The 18,955-nt window shown below is 38.6% G+C and overlaps 1 protein-coding gene across 1 annotated transcript in view; it reads right to left on the reverse strand.

Annotated features, from left to right (window-relative positions):
* The window catches only part of xpo4 (exportin 4), a 66,581-nt gene extending 51,252 nt beyond the window's left edge, over positions 1-15,329 (reverse strand). The window contains exons 1-6 of the mRNA XM_044016458.1: positions 15,240-15,329; positions 13,330-13,435; positions 12,500-12,641; positions 12,022-12,160; positions 7,621-7,737; positions 7,378-7,531 (exon numbers count right to left, since the gene is read on the reverse strand). Of these exons, the coding sequence (XP_043872393.1) occupies positions 7,378-7,531; positions 7,621-7,737; positions 12,022-12,160; positions 12,500-12,641; positions 13,330-13,435; positions 15,240-15,329 (748 nt within the window). The remainder of the gene's footprint in view (positions 1-7,377; positions 7,532-7,620; positions 7,738-12,021; positions 12,161-12,499; positions 12,642-13,329; positions 13,436-15,239) is intronic.
* Between the last annotated feature and the right edge of the window lie 3,626 nt (positions 15,330-18,955).

Consider the following 18,955-nt stretch of genomic DNA (forward strand, 5'->3'; position numbering starts at 1 on the left):
ACACACCCAGATGACCAAATACACAACCAATGTAAACCACTGACCGCGGGAGTTTAAATCAAAACACCAGTGAAGAGATTCACACAGTCACATAAACACGCACACAGTGTTGTGCCTTAATTAACACCAGCCACCAGTCAAATGCCATAAAAGTGCTGCTGTTAGACTCATCTCGTACCTACGTCACTCTGAGCTCAAACACTAACAGCGCTTCAAATTTAATTTCCTGCCCATTCCGAGACCAAAGCTGCGCTGCTTCAGTGCAGCGGCAGACGCTCGGGCGCAGGGCGGCGGTATTTTTAGCCTCGTCCATGAGAACCTCAGCCCAGGTAGAGAGAGCGTCCGCAAACACGACTCCACTCCACATCAAAACAGAGTTGTGATGAGTTGTAATTATTCAGCAGGAGCTGCAGTAACAACAATGTGCCCTTTATTTCACCCCACACACACACACACACACACACAGACACACAAACACACATTATGTTGTAAAATGCTGAAACATCACATTGTGCAATTCTTCATTTGGTTATAAAATACTCAAGTGTTGACAGCGTTCACCATGTCACAACCCGGGTTAGCACTGAACACGATAATAAAACCGTCTTGTAATTTCATAAGAATGACGACTTTAAACTTTGAATTACTTTTAACGCCAAGCTGGTCCAAAACCTGATTTGTTCTGCACATAATATACAGAATGAAACATAAGACTAGCTAATAAAACCACAGATAACATAAAACCTGTGTTTTCTTTTCAAAGAATAAGTGCTAAAACTAAAGCTATTGTTAAAAACAAAAAAAAAAACTACAAAATGGGAAATAAAAACGTATTTTAATAAAAGAAATAAAACCCTGTTTTTATAATTAACAAATACAATGAAAGCCATAATAAAGACATTGAGATTTTTTTAATGCCAACCTGTTCGGAAACTTGATTACTTCTGCAATGAAACAAAAATAACTATTAAAACATAAACGTCTTTCCTCTTCGAAAGAATAAGTACTAAAACTTAAGATATCAAACAAACACCTTTATAACATCAAAACAAACTAAACTACAACATTTTGAATTAAACTTGTGTGTATGCAGAAGTGATGAAATTTACGAGGTTTCATGAATGCATCTTGAAGCTGCTCCTCTAGTGTGGAGCACTTATGGAGTTTAGAATATTTAAACATACTGGCAGTAATGGATTATTTACGATGGATAATCAACCCTTTTGATTATCGATAAAATGGTTGTGTTGCTTTTAAAAAATGGTGAGTTTTCAGCCACCTGTTAAATATTTGTGAATATGTTCGGGGTTTCTTTGCTTCATATAACAAAAAATAATTAAAACTTTAATTATGTTGGTTAACGGATGAAACAAGACTTTTGAGAATGTCATCATTTTGAGTTTGAGAAAATTATTTCGATATTTTGGGACATATTTTGGCTCCAACGATCATTTGACTATGATAATAATCACGAGTTACAGCCATATAATCAACAGATGTAGCAACAGTGTGGCTGAAACAAATAATATTATTGTGTTTGCACATTTTATTTTGCACAAAACATTAAACATTTGAAATTATTTATCATTTTCGGATTAAATGTACCCAGTTTTTCCATTTCCTTTCATTTCAGTGTGACACATTGTAGACTTGTCAGAGGTTTGTACACGTATAACCTTCACATTTTGCATTACCAACAAAAATCCCTTCGCAGATTAACCCAACACTGATGTCACCATGATCACCTTAAATAGCCAACAATCGGGTGGGTAATCTACATAATCTGAGAAATCTGAACATTGTCCAGGCCACCGAAAAACAACCTTCATGTTCAAGGATCGTGGATTAGCGAGCTTCTCCTGTTTCCTCTATTCATTACGGATGATCCTCTCGCCGAGGACGGACCCGCCGCTGCCGCCTCGCGGGAGAACCGCGGCTGAGCGTCTGCCAGCCGCCAAGCGACGAGAGCACCGCTATGCTAAGGCGTGTGGTGGGGTTTAAGTGACATATCCCGCCTTAAGTCTTCGACTGCAGCCTCGCCATGTGAAATAACAGTCCAGGAATACCTCTTCAATGACCATCCACCCCCCCCCACCTCCTCCTCCCATTCTTCCCCATTTATTTCTACTGTTTAGCCTCCATTTGTTTAGATGGCAGCTGTCCTTAATTTTCACTCCACCTAATCAAATCAGCACCACATTAATCACACAGCTGTGTTAAACGGCCGCGTGCTTCTTCACAATGACAAACTGATATGTTTTGAGTAACTCCGCGTTTATTCAAGTGGACGTTTTTAAAATAAAACACAGCTTAAAAGATGAAAAAGTGATACAGATTTTGATTTTTAAAAGGGAACCATTCTGCCAATCGCTGAGAGTGATGTTTTGCTTGTTCTTGAGACAATCTAGAAAAAATCTACGGCAAAATGTTCCAGTTTTTAAGCTTCTTTCTCAACGATCTCTTCACTTGGAGGATTTGTTTAGTATACACAGCTGCGATACACAGATTATCCCTACAAATTAGCTTTGTTTTCCTTATTTTCCATGTTGCAATGACCTCAATGGACTCTAAACTCCACTGTAATTGAAATATAAAATAAAGATTTTCACGGAACGTTAGCAGTTGAAATGACACGAACGTGGAGGAATTTGAAGCTGAGGAGATAAAATGCATCAGCTGACTGTCCCTCAGCGTTTGGAGCCATCTGTATATACACTCGGCTCTCGTCTGTGTTTAGACAGCAGTAGCTGAAGATTCTCAGTACAGGTCAGGGCCAAGGCAAACATCCAGCATCGGCTTACACACTCCTAATCCTAACCTTAACCTGAGGGGGCAAAATGCCCATAAATTGACCCGTGAACAGCTAATGAGAATAGTAAGCCGGGCTGAGGCAAGTGTTTGGCCGACAGACGTCTCTCCGGCACAAGAATAACTCCTGCTGAGGCAGCGAGAGGGGAAACGGTCACTGGGGCTGCTTTCATTACGACACAATAAAAACAAGAGAATAGAAGATATCTTTCTCTCCGTTTTGTTGCGTGTTGCACGTTGGTTGCACATGTGAGAAGTTAAATGCGACCAAAAAAACAAAAAACAGAAAGACAAACTCCTCTCCTTGACACTCGGTGCGTTTACATTACGGTCGAACAATTAATCCAAGTTTTATCGAAATCGCAATACGGCGTACTGTCAAAATAAATCGCAAAAATCATTCAGCCGCTCATTCAAGTTCGAGTTTAGTCAGACTAAGACAATAATTTGTTTTTTTCATTGTCACGTTAAAACGCGTTCGTCCGACTCATTCATAGTCTGATTACTCCTGCATGTATACGCTGAGTTGGACTGGAGTAACTCTCCTGGATCACAAGACGATGGCGTCTTTCTTCAGACAACACGGCAACCACAAGAGTCACGCTCCATCTAATTTGTATCGCGATTAACACGTACAGCAGGTGCGAAACACACAGAACCACGGCACGATCAATCACAGCGGGTGGCTGTGAAGTCTGTGTTAGAAGTATATGGTCATTATTCAAAACAAGCTCCAAGATGCATTCAAGAAACCTCGTAAATTTCATCACCACATAATAAAGTCCTCTAAGTGCTTGCTGCTGCTGCCACCTTCTGGTAAGAGATGTACCGCAAATTAGATTGTCATTGGAGGAGAAATATTTGGTGTTTTTTTTTTTTTATAAAAGTGGAATAATAAAATAAAATATTTGTTTTGTATCTTTTCAAAATATTCGAAAAAATCAAGCGAATAATCGACTACCCATGTCCATCCCTACTGATTACTACATCGCTCTGATTCTTCTCTATGTAAACATTATCTGGTTTCTTTGCTCCATACAAAAAGAAATCATTAAAACTTGAGACATTCTGGTTCGTGGATTAGAGAACATCCTCTACTTACCAATCAACTAATCTCGATATTTGTAGCCAGAATTGCAAATACGCAACACCTCATATCTTCTGGATCTTGAAAAGGGATCGCAATTAAAAATGAACACGGAGAATAATCCTTCATTCCAAGTGTAATAAGTGTTCTTAAATCCAGAGTGACCACTGATCTTTTCATCCACAATAGAGAGCGGTGTTTTTTTAATGTAATTTAACGCCATAAGTGTCCGTTTTATTGGTTTGCTATAATTGTACAATCGTCTCTTATTTCTATCTCTAGTTTTATGACTTTTTTTTACGACCATCTCTTATCTTATTTTCACTGTGTGTCGTTTCTGACTTTCTGTACGTCTCCTTTTATGATATCATGTTAGTGGACAATAGAGATCGCTTCTCTTCTACTCACGAGGTTGTAGGAAATGCCCGGTGTGAGTGGATGCTCATAAATTGTGGCGTTTGAGAGACAAACACGTGAAAGTTCCATTCAAATGAAAGACAGAGATAAAAGAATATAGCGTGCTCTAGTGAAAGAAGGACAGTGAAGGCTGTGCCTCACTTTAATCTGAAACAACTCGAGTTTTACCGAGCTGATGCGCCATGAAATCCACACATTCCTCTCTTGTGAAGTGAACAACAGATGTATAAGTGCAGACTGCGGGAGACACCAAAGCCCTCGACAGACACAGATGACAACCAAACAACATAAAAGGCCGTAAATGCATTGTCCAGCGCAGGAACCAGAGGGTGAGAGGGTGATCTATCTGTCAGCTCCAACAGCCATTTAGAGCACCTGACTGTTTCGAGGCTCGACCGCGACCCCTGGGCATCGCGTGTGGAGTGACACGGTGTCGTAGCGACGCCGCGGAGCGTGCCTCGGGTTCAGACGGCGGCGAGGACAGACGACACACATGAGGGACACTTTTTTAAAAAAGCGTCTTTGAGCTGAAGGAGGAGGGATAAGTGAGCGTGTGTGTGTGTTCGTGCGGCTGAAAGGCAGCCGCTGTCAGCCACGCAATTAAGCCGAGGCCCCCTGATAGTGATACTGGCATACGCTCGCATCGCATCACACGGGCGTGTTGTGACACTCGCCGACAGGCGGCCCGCACTCGCCCGCCCGCGGCCTCCCAGTGGTCTTCATCAATCTGTTCTCCTTTTCAACAGCGGCGCAGACACTTGGCGCACGCAGAATTTCAAGGAGAACGTCTACTTAATTCAAACATTTATCTGCTATTTCTATGCCCCGGTCCAACAAGTCCATTCACTTCACCATGTGTCACAACTCAGCAGCGAGAAACCCGAGAACTACGGCTCTATTTGCGTGGAAGCTCGTATTATTTATAATTTAAACCAGCTATATTTGCCTCGCTGGCATTTAAATTGGCCTAATGATATTGACAGGAAATCTCCAGGTTGCAGACGAGATGCCAAATGTAAACTCTAGTTAAAGAAAATGACTAAAAAAAGTCATAATTTTACATAATTAATAATATTGGACTTTTGGGCCCAAAAAAAAACCCAACACATTTAATTTTTTTTGACTGACAAACATTAATTTTGAGCTGTTGATATATGTTTTGGTATTAATGATATTAAACCACTTTAATTGGTGTATTACACATTTAATTGTGAGCTTTTATGCACAAAAATGCTCAAATTATTTATGCCCCTAGTAACCTTTAACGACGCGTTAAGGAAATGTTTTTAAACATTTCTTGTTCAACATTCCTTTGTTTACAGAAAAATGTAAAAAATAATATAATATCATGACTTTTCAATGCTTGGATTTAAATTTTAAATAAAACATTTGATTTAATTTTGATTTTTCATTTATCATTTGTAGAGGGTTATTTTAGACGTATTTTTATTGTCTTTATTGTTATTTAGCACATGTTCCAAACAACCTGAAGGCTTAATAAAAGTACTTTTTAGGTTCGCAAACACACCTAACACATAATGTGTGTTTAATTGGTTGTTTGAAATTAATTTAAGCTATTTGTTTTCTTCTTTAATTCAAAAAATAATGGAATACACATATACATGTACAGTATCTTTCCATGATGACTTCAAAGAAGCTCGGCACTGAAGCGGGATGAAAGTGCCGTCTAAAAATTGACCACAACAGCTCATATACAGTAGAAAGACACACACACACACACACACACACACACACACAGTGCGAGTACATCTTTGCGACAGCATTGACTCGAGCGTGCCGGGCATACCAAGGGGAGCCTCAACAAGCCAAGGCGGGGGCGCTGTGCTGCTGGAATGATACGGGGATGGACGCACAGACACCTCTTTGAAAGTGATACATGGCCCTGGGTGGCAGCAAGCGCCACTCCAGATCCGCTCAGACAGGCAGAGAGAGGATGCCAGGCTGGGTGGGATTTAGGCCGTAATGAGCCTGGAGACACACATATGGACGTGTAACACACACACACACATATGCCGAGTGCCTAAGTTCGCTCAACAATGCGGGCCAACTGCAAAAGATAATGTGCATGTGAGCACAAGAGACGAACTACAAAGCAAAAGTGACGGACAGACACGCATTCCGACAGTATCACATATTTGTAGAGCTACACACACACAAAATAACTCCCGTGTCCTCACTCAAACAACTCTATTACAGTAAGTGCACAGACACAAAATGACAACCAGAAGAAGCTGGTGTTGGATTTTCTGACCCCCAAAATGGCCGACATCTCCTTTTTAAAGCAAAAACGCAAGCTACGAAAAATAAAGCACTGTTCTTTTGTCGTTTCTTTCGGGGTTAGTTTTTGTTTCTAAAAACTTAAAATAAAACGTTATCATATTTGTATAAAAATGCTATAAATAGTCTACTGTACCTGCTCTGCTGGCTTATTTTACTACTGTTGTGACAAAGAATACCATGTAACAACTGTAGGGGGAGCCCAAGAGCAAATCCTACGTTGTGTTACTTTAACTTTTAACTGTCGACTGCTATTGTTTCAAAGTGAGTGGATTCTATTTCTTTTATTTTTCCCGCATTTATCCAGACAAATATGACAAATCAAAGATTTTCCTGCCAACATGGCGGCGTAAACTCGGTTAGGTTTTCCAGAATCCAAATGTATTAAAGAATTGAGTCACATGACATCCAGAGATCCAGAGATGCAGATTTCTTTTTTTAAAAGCACATCTTCAAAGAGCTCCGGACGTCATGTGACTAAGTAAGGTTTCCACAGCCATGTTGGCAGGAAAAACAAACAGCCTGGTTACAACCCTGACCGTTACACTGCCCCCTGGTGCTTTTCACTGGTGTTGAAACAGCTAGGGTGCACATTACTCCAAACCTCTGAACTGAAGAAGCCTTGTGGAGAAAACATCTTCAACTTAACTCAAATAAGTCCAGTTTGCGAACAGACGACTGAGAACCTTCAGCGACATGATCCTCTCACGAGTTAAGATAAAGAAATCCTGACCTTTATGATCCTCTGACGATCAAAGAAAGGATATGATTGGGCGGCAGGAAGTTCCAGCTCAGGACCAGGTTGGCCAGAGACAGGTAGCGCTGAAAGACGGACGACATCTGCGCGTTGAGGTTTTCCCTGCGGCTGAACTCCTGCAGAACCTCCATGGTCAACATGAAGATCTGACGCAGGCTCTCCTCCTGGACGAAGGAAAGGAAGAAGAATGAAGACGGGATGTGAGGAGGAGGACGAGGAGGAGGAGAAGATGAGTAAAAGGAGGAGAACATACCTGGAACAGACGCTTGCAGCTGCCGTGGAACTCCATGCTGAGGCCGATGCTGCTCGTCTTACTGGAGCTGGAGAACTCACTGAGCAGAGCCGTCAGGATGGAGCACGCCAGTGTTTGCTGGAGCAAAGAGAGAGAGAGACAGAGGTCAGAGGTCAAAGGTCATACAAAGAAACATCAGAGGTTGAAAGAGCAAGAAACAGCTGAAAGTTACACCATTAACCTCTTTCTTAATTTTTTCTGAATAATTACATTTTTATTTTATGTTGAGGAGTATTCAATTATTTTCATTTACTTATCTTAAAATAATGGTATTCACTTTTAATATAACTGATTTTAGTTCTTTTAATCTATTAAGTTTATTTTTTCCTAATTTTTGTGGTGATGCCACTATTCTTATGCATTTGGAGTTTTGTCTAGTTTGTTTTATTGTTTTAATGTTTGAAATGATGCATTATCTTCATCCCCTATGGATTTATGTATCATTTCTGCACACCTGCTGTACAGGAAAACAGTTAAAAAGAGAAAAACCAAGTACTTTTCTACAATTACACTGAAAATAAAAACATTAGCGTTGGTCCAAATTGTAAGATTTAAGAATAACAAATGTTCAATTTATTAAAAACTTCAGAAGCCGGATGTGCGGACGATTTATTCCAGGAGCAAATCCTCAGGTTTATGAAACTGGAGCCAGAGGATATTTGACATTTTTGCTTGATAAAATCTCTCCTCGACTTATTCATCATTTTTCTTTAAGTTTTTTTTGATTACTTGATTTAAACTTCAAATCCAGCATTTTCACTCACAAACAAACACAAATTACCAGTCAGTGAGGATTAAGTCGTGGATAATTGTCACTAAAGTTTGTTTTTGAATGGTACGGTTCAAACTATCCACATCCCCTATTTATCAAATACTTTTTTGCCACGGTTGAACTTGTTTTTTCAGTTTCTGTTGCCCTTGTTTGTAGTGGTACAGTCTGATTTATGTGAATATGTACGTGAAAAAACTAGACTAATAGAAAACCAATCAATTTCAGTCAATTTCATTGATGTGAGCACACGCCCGGCGTTTTTTGTGACTTATCTCATACTTTTACAGACATTTACACATTTTAAAGATTTGTGTGGTGATCAATCAAGTTGTCTGAATCTGAATTAACATCATTCTTTTTATGAAAAAGCATTATTTTTCCACTTTCAAGCCACATACTTTTTATTCTTTTGTGTTTTAAATTGGTATTTTCATGCTTTGTTTCATGTGGTTTTAATGCTGTGTGTCTGCAATGCTTTTATTTTGTAAGGCACTTTGGTCACCTGTGGGTTGTTGTTGTTGTGAATGCTAAAGAGATGAAGTACATTACATTACGTCGCATGCATGCGTCTTATTTTGAAAGGAGATGCGTTTGAAACTACACTTCATGTAACGACAAAGACTGTGCGTGCTGGTCAGGAGTCATGTTTTGCATTTCCTCCTGTGGTTTTGTTGTTTAAATCTCAAAGATATAAATCTTTCACTACTTCAGCCCTCCGTGGCTCCCATGACCTTTTCTGGCATCCAGTTAACAAATGTCATAGTGCCCCCTACTGGTTTTAAGAGGAGTTGTCCAGTGTTTGTTTGATAGTAAACTGAGATAGAAAAATAAAAGAATTAATCATTAAAAACATTTGCAAAGAGCTTTGACAAAACGGCAAAAGCAGAAACAAGTGAAACACAGCAAAAAAATCAATAAAAGTAAATAAAAACATTTGGAAAAGCAATACAAAACAGGAAAGAAATTAATATTAAAGGGTAATTAATTAGAGCTAAACACATTTTTGGTCATTTTTTAACAATTATAACAAGTTTTCAGAATTTTCAGCTTCTTAAATGTGAATATTTCATAGTTTCTTTTGCTCCACATCACAAAATAATTATTAAAACTGATGTAATCACATAGTTTGTGGACAAACATTTGACATTTGAGATCATCATCATTTTGATTAATCGACTATGATGATAAAACAATGTTGCACAAAAGTAAGAGCAAATAAAGGAATATAAATAATAGAAAAAGCAATAAAATACCGGATTAAAATGTATACAGCCGATATTGAACAAAAATTGAATAACTTTTCAGATTGTTCAGCTCCCTAAATGTGAATATTTTCTGGGGGGTTTGCTCCTTATACCAAAAGAAATCATTAAAACTGATCTTTTTGAGAACAAGGTTTGGAAAACACTGATCAACATTTTAGGCATGAAACGAGTACATTTATTGAGAAAATAAGCAACAGATGTCACATAAGAGCAAGTAAAAGAATATTAATTAATCACTGAAAGTAGAAAAAGCAATAAAATACAGGATTTCATTTAATCTTCTCAAAGTATAAGGATTTAAGAAGTGATTGAATAAATCTCAGGCAGTCTCTTTCACAGCACATTCTAAATATTCTCAATCTCAAGCCTCAATTTTCCTGATTCGTTCTGCTCATTTTGTTTTCCCATGAAGTCAAACAACAACAAAAAAAAACCACCGCAAAATAAAACGTCGTCACGAAAATGCGCTTTGACACAATGTATCCACAGACCTGATTTGAGCGTCTGAGCAAAGCAAACAGGCAAGAGAACGTTATACTTTACTGCGACCACAGAAAAACGCCTGGGGCTTCTCTCCCCGCGCGGCCCTTTGTAACGTTTCTTTATTTCCAGACTTGAGCGCTCTTTAATCTGAGCCAGTTCCCACACACACACACACACACAGAGAAAAAAAACTAAACAATCTGTAACCAAACCACAAATGTGGTCCATCAAAGACGAGTCAAAGTGAAACACTACATTTAATGCTTTTAATCGAGAAACAAAAACTTCACAGGCCCCGACATTCGTCACACAGCGAATTCTGGAACATTAAAACTGCTCAGAAAACAGATAAATATGTGAAACTAAAAACTTAGTGACAGTTCTCTGCTTCAGTCTGGATCCAAACTTCAACACGTGGTGTTTTCTGAGAGACAATCACCGACAGTGTAATTATTGCATAAGGATAATTTATGGGTACGAGTTAAAGAGGCAGATGTTGCAGCCAGGATTATGTAACATCCAGAACTTTGTGCAAACGTTGCTGAGACGTTGCTTTGAGTAAACAAAGAAGAAAAATGTGTATTTATTTCTCTATTTTGTTACAGTTCCAGCCTATGAGAGACGTTTTAAAAAGCTGCATTACAGTCACAGAACGCTACAAATAACCATTACTTTCATAAATGATTAATCTATCGATTATTTTCACAATGAATTTGTTTTGTCAACAAAGAAACCAGAAAATATTCACATTTAAGAAGCTGAAAAATCAAAGTACTTGTTTTAATTAGGGCTGCAACGAACAATGATTTTCCTAATTGATTCATTTGTCGGTTATTGGTATCGTTTGGTCCATAAAATGTCAGAAAACAACAAAAAATGTTAATTGGTGCTTTCAGAACCTCAAAATGACGTCTTGTTTTGACCTCAAAACAAAATTAAATCACTTTTAATGATTTATTTACATGGAGCAAAGAAACCAGAAAATATGCAGATTTTTCAGAAGATGAAAAATCAGAAAACTTGTTTAAATTCTTCAAAAAAAAAACAACTCAAACCAAACAGTCTTATTATTTCCATGATTAATCAGTAATTGTTTTGTCCAGAAAATGTTGAAAAAATGTTAATTGGTGCTTTCAGAACCTCAAAATGACGTCTTGTTTTGTCCACAAAACAAAGTTATTCGTTTTTTTTTAACTGATTTCTTTGTTGTATGGAGCAAAGAACCCAGAAAATATTCACAATACGATACAATGCAATATGATACTCACATTTAAGAAGCTGAAAGTACTAGTTTTAACTATTTAAAATCATTAACATTTTGGGTGGCACCTAAATTTTGTACTGGTGCACCTAAATTAAACTGTAAAACAAATCCACCTGCACGGGTAAATAAAGGGACTTCATTTGTTTCCAACATGGTACAGTTTGGTACGGTTTGGAATAGTAAAGCCCTAGGTCAGGCTTGTGTTGTCGCCTGAGAACAGTACCTTGGGGGGGCGGGGCGGGGGCTGTGCCCGATAACCACGTAGCGTGACGTAGTACCGCGTGCAAAGACAACAAACGACAACATCAAACACAACGCAACAGACAACAAAGGAGGAAAAACCGGCAGCTGTATGAGAATAAACAGCGGGCATCGTAGAAAGACTAATCACAAGGGAGTGACGCTCTTCAATCAGCTGACTGTACCCAACCATTCTACTCTGGTATCCCTCAAGGGAAGGGTGTCAAAGAATGGAAATGCCAAAAATATATATGTACCCTACTGGACCAAAGTGAAATGTTCCACTCAATGGAAACACGGCTAAACTTCTACAAGCCACGTGTCTCTGTCTCTCTTACCACTGTCGGGTTCCCGCTGCTGATGAGCTGTCCGACCTCGTGAAAGATGCTTTTGCAGTTAGTGGATTTCTCCAGATATCCTCTCTTCACGATGACCGCCGTGGCGAGGAGGATCTGCTCACGGACATACTTCTGCAGACTGAAGCAAACGAGAAGGCGTGAGAGACGATCCTTTGATTGACTGATTGTCATAGTTATAGAGTCAAGGTTGAGATGGATTGGTCACGTGCAGAGGAGGAAGGATAGTGATTCTACTGGACAAAGAGCTGCCAGGCAGGAGGAAAAGAGGAAGACCACAGAGAAGGTTCATGGACGTCGTGAAGGAGGAGGACATGAGGAAAGTTGGTGTAACAGAAGAGGACACAAGGGGCTACATAACAAAAATGAGGTCTTTCACATGTTCCTGCAGTCACCACTGGAGGTCAATAAAGGACCCACAGGCACATGCTGCACCATACTGTCTCTGTCTGTTTCTTACTTGGGTCTCTGTAAGACGTAGGTGAGGAGGAACGTCCGCAGCGACTCGATGTTGCTCTTCTCCAGAAGGACCCACTCCCTCACGGCGGCCTCCATGACGGCGGTGGCTGCCTGGAACAGCACATAGTCCACCTTACTGGTCTCTGCAGAAGAGACGAGGGGACATGTAGGACAATAAAGACGTGAACGTGGACAGATGGTGTAGTTTATTTATCTTAAATTTTATGACTAGTATGTTTCAATTTGCTGAGATTTAAAACAAAACAGAAAAATAAGTCAATTATCGGCCAACGGCTGCCCTGAGTTCTAGAAATCAACATTCAGCCACAGGAAAACTCACACTGGTCCTCTTAGACCCACTTTCAATAAAAGTAAAAAGGTCAAACACACAAGTGATCCAATGAGACGACGTCTGTGTGAGTTAAGTACGCTGATAATCTAGATTAATCAGTTTGAGAGTAGATCTCTCTTTTTAGCTATTGAAATAAGTTTTCAGATTTTTTAGCTTCTTAAATGTGAATATTTTCTGGTTTCTTTGCTCCACATATAACAAATGTATGTTTAAAATAAACAACAATTATTTTTTCACAATAGATCAACCTGTTGATTGTTTTTTGGATTCATTGATTAGTTGTTTGGTCCATGATCAGTGTTTTCCCAAACCTTGAAATGATAATATTTTCAAATGTCTTGTTTTACCCCAAAAAACAAAATGACTCAATGATTTATTTTGTTATATGGAGCAAAGAAACCAGAAAATATTCACATTTAAAACTGAATTTGTCAGTTAATCTTATAGTAACACAGATTAAGGATTACGTGAACACTTACCTAGGATGTGCTTGCAGATGGCAAAAGGAGATTTGGACTTCCTGAAGGAGAGGAATACATGTTCAGCATGTTGTCTCTGTTCTGTGCTGACCATGGAGGGCGGTGCCTGTAAACATCACAACAAACAAACATGTTAGTAGAGACTCGAGTTCATGGACGATAAACAGTAAATCAGTCAGAGCGCCAGGAAAGCAGAACAATAAAGAACTGTTAACAATAATCCAGAACAATAACGAACTGTGCCACACCATGAGTGTTTGGTTCAACACTATGTAATCACAGATACATGGTCCACGATACCAATAAAATCATGATAAGACAATTCTGTGATAATCAATACATTGCAAGACAATCATATAGCGATACATCACAATATTAAAGAAACCCAAATGTCTCATAGTTATCAACCTATATCGGCAAAAAGTCCAATATCGTGCATCCCTATGTAGCAGCTGTATTTTAAGTATGTAAGTTAAAGTAATATAGCAAGATATCATCTAAAATCACAGGTGATTATTGTATTTTAAAGTATGAAATCTAAATAAATATCAGTTCAAATATCATACCAACTAAAATGAAATAAGTCATTGAATGTTGAGTATGTAAAACATGACACACACATTTCATAAGGTCAGAGAAACATACTTTGTCCAGGTTTATATTGCGGCGCAGCCTAAAAACACCGGGATATTAATAATACGTCATATCATCCAGACCTGAGCTAGCTCTTATAGAGCTACAGAAGCTAAGCACACACACAGACACATTAACACAGGGACTCATCACGTGTACATGGTTGTAGCAAGGAAAAATGTATATACAGTATACATATATACATATATATACATCAGTGTCATATCAGTTATCGGCCTAAGTACTCCCGATATATCGTCAAAAAGTACAATATCGTGCATCCTGAGTAATGGCTGTATTTTAAATGCGAATCTTAAAGTAATATAGCAAGATATCGTCTAAAAACACAGGTAATAATTGTATAATAAGTATGAAATCCAGAGAAATCATCAAAAAAATTTAAAAAAATCACATGGTAACAGCAACACCAGTATTTTAAAAGTATGAGAGACTTAAACGAATGAATCCACTGTACTTTGAGTATTTTAAAGTAGAGTAGAACCTCAACAATGTACTGACACTGTCCTGAGAGAAAACACAAAGACATTTAGGGTCAAACTGTGTCCACGTTTATATCGCAAAATATCGCGATATATCGTGGCTCAGCCTAAAAACACCGAGGTATTAATAATATGCCATATCATCCAGCATTAAACTAGCTATTATGGAGCTACAGTGGCTAAGCTAAGTACACACACACACACACACACACACGCGCATTAACACAGGGACTCATGACATGCACATGGTTAGCCACTTGCTGCTGCTGCTGGTGGAGGGTGAGAGGGTGAAGAGGGTGAGAGGGTGAAGAGGGTGAAGAGAGATGACGGTTGAGAGAAGCGGGTGAAGCGAAAGCCGCTCACTGAGATTCTCCATCAGTGTTTGAGGAGCACACAAACTTGCTGTAACGGTCGCGACTGAAAACAGCGAAGTTTCTGGAAAAGAAGCGGAGCCGCATTGTGAACAAGACCCGCAAACATGGAGGGTGTTTCACGTTAAATTGTGTTCAGAGGGAGAAGAAGGGGGGGGGAAGAAAAAGAGGGAAATGTTGTAGTGAAAAGCGGGATTCTTTTTTTTTTTTCTCCACAGTTTTGCGCCACGCACTGTTTCCTCCGGTAAAAAGAAGTGAGAACACATTTAACAACAAAACCCGCACAGGCAGAAACAAACGGCGGAGGCTCCTCGCGGCGTTCGTGCCCGCGTGAGTCAACCGGAGACGCGGGGAGGATTCGTGACCGAGCCGCGGCGAGGCTTTAGAGTCACGGAGAGTTTCTCACCATTAAAACTTTGGCAGCGCTTTCCAGCTGTGTGATCACTTCTGGTGCACCGACCGCCGCCATCGTCGTCCCTCTCCAATGACGCGCCATGCGCTCTGCATTGTGGGATACAGCGCTACCACACCGGCGGCAGGCGGCGGGGGGGGGGAGGAGGGGTTGAACCATCATCATCACCGCGGGAGGGGGGGGTGGGTACTGATACTTCATAGTCACTGTATCAAAAACTTTTCAAATTTTTACTCACGTGAGATTTATCACGTCGCGTGTCAGTTAAAGGCGCAGTGCTTAAAAAAAGTCGAATGTTCCTCATCTCACGCCTGCCTTCCAAGTTTGTTGTAGAACAGAGGTCTCAAACCTGTGGCCCGCGGACCACATGTGGCTCACTACTTCACTACGTAGTGCTTTTTTAATATTGCGCCTTAATTCTCGTATCATTTCCTCGTAATATCATGATTTTTAACATATATATCGACTTTATTCATGTAACATTACAACTTTGTTCCTCGTAATATGACTTATTTGATATTTCGATTGTATTCTTGTAAAATTGCATTATTCTCGTAATATTAAGACTTTTTCCTCGTGATTTTATGACTTTTAATATTACGACATTCTTGTAAAATTACACTATTCTCATAATATTATGACTTTTTTAACGCATTACGACTTTTATCCTCATTATGATTTTTTTTTCAATATTAAAACTTCAACTTTATTCTTGTAAAATTATGACTTTTTTAATAATGTAATCCATCCATCCGCTCAAAATATTCCCGCTATACCATAAAATATTCATATTTCCTAAGCTGACGTGACAGAACTTGATTTATTTTATCATTAAAACCCATTGAAACTTATGAAAAAGTGTAAAATAGTCAATGAATAACCAACTTCTCAATCAATTGTTGCAGCCATACTGGATGACAATCTACAGAAATGTAGAATTACAATATAATTATCCATGATTTACAACCTATATTTACTTATGAGGCAAATTTGACATTACAGGTCAAAAACAAGAATTACAAATGTTATAAAATAAGTTTGTGTGTACTGAAATAAAAGCACCAGAGTCCAGGTTGGTTAATTTAATTTATACATACATTTTACACACAAAAGGACTGTGAAAGCATTTTTACAAATTCTCAATTCATACATAAATGTAAAAAAACAAACAAAGCCGTCCTCATCTATAATACTGTGTAGACATGGATGTTTGAACATTAGCACAAGAGGAGGAGGAGGAGGAAAAAGATACAAAAAAATATGTATATCTGTATAAATATAAATTCAAGAGTAACACAAGAGAATTGTATCATACGTTAAGAAGAAGCTCCTTAGAGTAAGAATACAAGACGGGAGAGGTGATACGCGAGTTAAGAAATCATCAAATCAAAGTCCGCTGAAGATTGTCAGTCATCACTCTCTATAAAAACTTTGAAAACAAACAAAAACAAAAATAAACTTCACACAAACACACACACACACACACACACTCCAACAGAACATCACAACTCTCAGTATATAAAGCTGATTTTCACGCAGAAGTCAGTCCAGGTCGACATGGATTTGTAACGCAGTCAACAGAAATGGTTTTGTCTGGACCTATTTAAAAAAAAAAACTTGATGGGGGGGATGAAAGAGCAATGCCTGTCTGCGGTCAGTGGTGGCGCCATCTACCCTCTTCTATATGTAACTGCACTCACCTTTAACTCGATTGGGATTTTATTTCTTGCCCGATATTCAAATCAAGACTGATTTTCAGATCGATAACGACAACGCCTACCAGCGTAGAATGGTACAGTCCACTTTCCCTCCACAACAAATAAAGCTACTTGCTAAAATTCCCCAACTGGAACTCGTTTTTTGTGTTTCCTCCGATTTTTGCCAATATTGGACCGATACTGATACTGATACCAATATCATAGTATTGTATCACTCCACCCCCATTTTTGTCGAGCCCAATTTCCCTCTACTGCATCTACTTGTACTTGCCGTAATTCACCAACTATCACTTATGTTTGAATTAAAAATTTTGTGCAATATTGAATCCAACGATTTCTGTCGGTATCAGATTGATGCCGATACCAAGTATCATATTGGCTCATCCACTTCTACTGTATCAAATTGTACTTGCTGTAATTCACCAACTATAACTTATTCAGGATTTTACTTTTTCCCTCCGATATCAAATCTGGTTATTGTTTGCCAGTATCGTATCGATACCAAGTACGGTATCGGTTTGTCCCCAATTTGTCTTCTTACCCACTTCTTTACCTCAGCTATATCTAACTGTACTTGCTGTAATTCACCAACTACACATTTCACATTTTTACTCATTATATGATATTCGATCCAGTGATTTTTTTTGCCAATATCGGACTGATATCAATACCTCGTATCATATCGTCTCATCCCTAAATTGGTCCTCATATACACTTTACCTCTAGTGTAATGAATTCTTCTTAATGTAATTCACCAACTACAATGCAGATTATTTCAGATTTTCCTTTCATTCCCCTGACGATATCCAATCTAGTGATTTTTGCCAATATTGGATCAATATTGGCAAAAATACCTATACGGATATAAAATATGGTATCAGCTCATCTCTAATGTGTCCTGCTCCTTTTCCCTTTACTGTATTTGATTCTAATTGTTGCAACTATAATTTTTTCCTTTTTTTTGCAATATCTGATCCAGTGATTTTTGCCAATATCGGACCGATATCGAGATTTCCCTCAACTGTATCTGATTTACAGAGCGCTCGGTCATTTCCCCCAGGAAAGGTAACAGTCACAGAGAGATGATATTTTCACTTTACGACAAAAGGCACATTTACCAGAAAAAACGAGCAAACTTTCAATACATTGTCAAGCAAAAATAAAAAAAAAGGTTCGGTAACAAATATTCTCCACACATTTTTTCATCATTCTGCCAGTTTTTACACAACAAAGTCACAATACTGATGGAACGGCCGGGTGTTAAGGGTTCAAAGGGCGCGGTCACATTTTCACTGATTGTCATGACGCGCGACAAACGCCGCAGCGGCCGCACACGGGGCGACAACGCCGGCGGTCATTCTGGATAAATAAGAAAAAAGAAAATGTACCAACGCCAACGTGTTACTGAAGGTCAGCTGTTGAAGAAAAAGCAACTCGTTCTTATTTTTATGTCATTTTTTTTTAACCGTTTCATTTCCTGAAGCCAAAAAAAACGCCTTTATTTATTTGCACGTTCTTCTCCGTCTCCTGAGTTCAGGACCAGCCCGGACGCAGGAGGTGAAGCGACGAGTAAACAAACAAAAAGGTTCATGCTAAAAACACTGATCACCACCAACAACAACAACAACAACAACAACAACAACAACACACACACACTCGCCATTCAATTTAGAAAAAGGCACGCAACTCGTCTTCTTTCAAAAAACAAAACACACACACACACACACGTGGCTGTTATGCCGACGACGAGAAAAGAACAGAATACACACGATGTAACAATTATAATAATGTAAATAAAAATATTAACCACATTAATAAGCAGCATGATGTAACTGAAAAATAATAATAATAATATATATATATATATATATATATATATATATATATATATATATATATATATATATAAACCAATATATTTGTACATTTCAGAACTAAAAGCTCAAAAAAAACCAAGATATTAAGTGTTTTAGAAAACTATATATAACGTAT

The sequence above is a fragment of the Solea senegalensis genome, linkage group LG2 (genome assembly GCF_019176455.1).
Source record: "Solea senegalensis isolate Sse05_10M linkage group LG2, IFAPA_SoseM_1, whole genome shotgun sequence".
In the NCBI taxonomy this organism is placed as follows: Eukaryota; Metazoa; Chordata; class Actinopteri; order Pleuronectiformes; family Soleidae; genus Solea; species Solea senegalensis.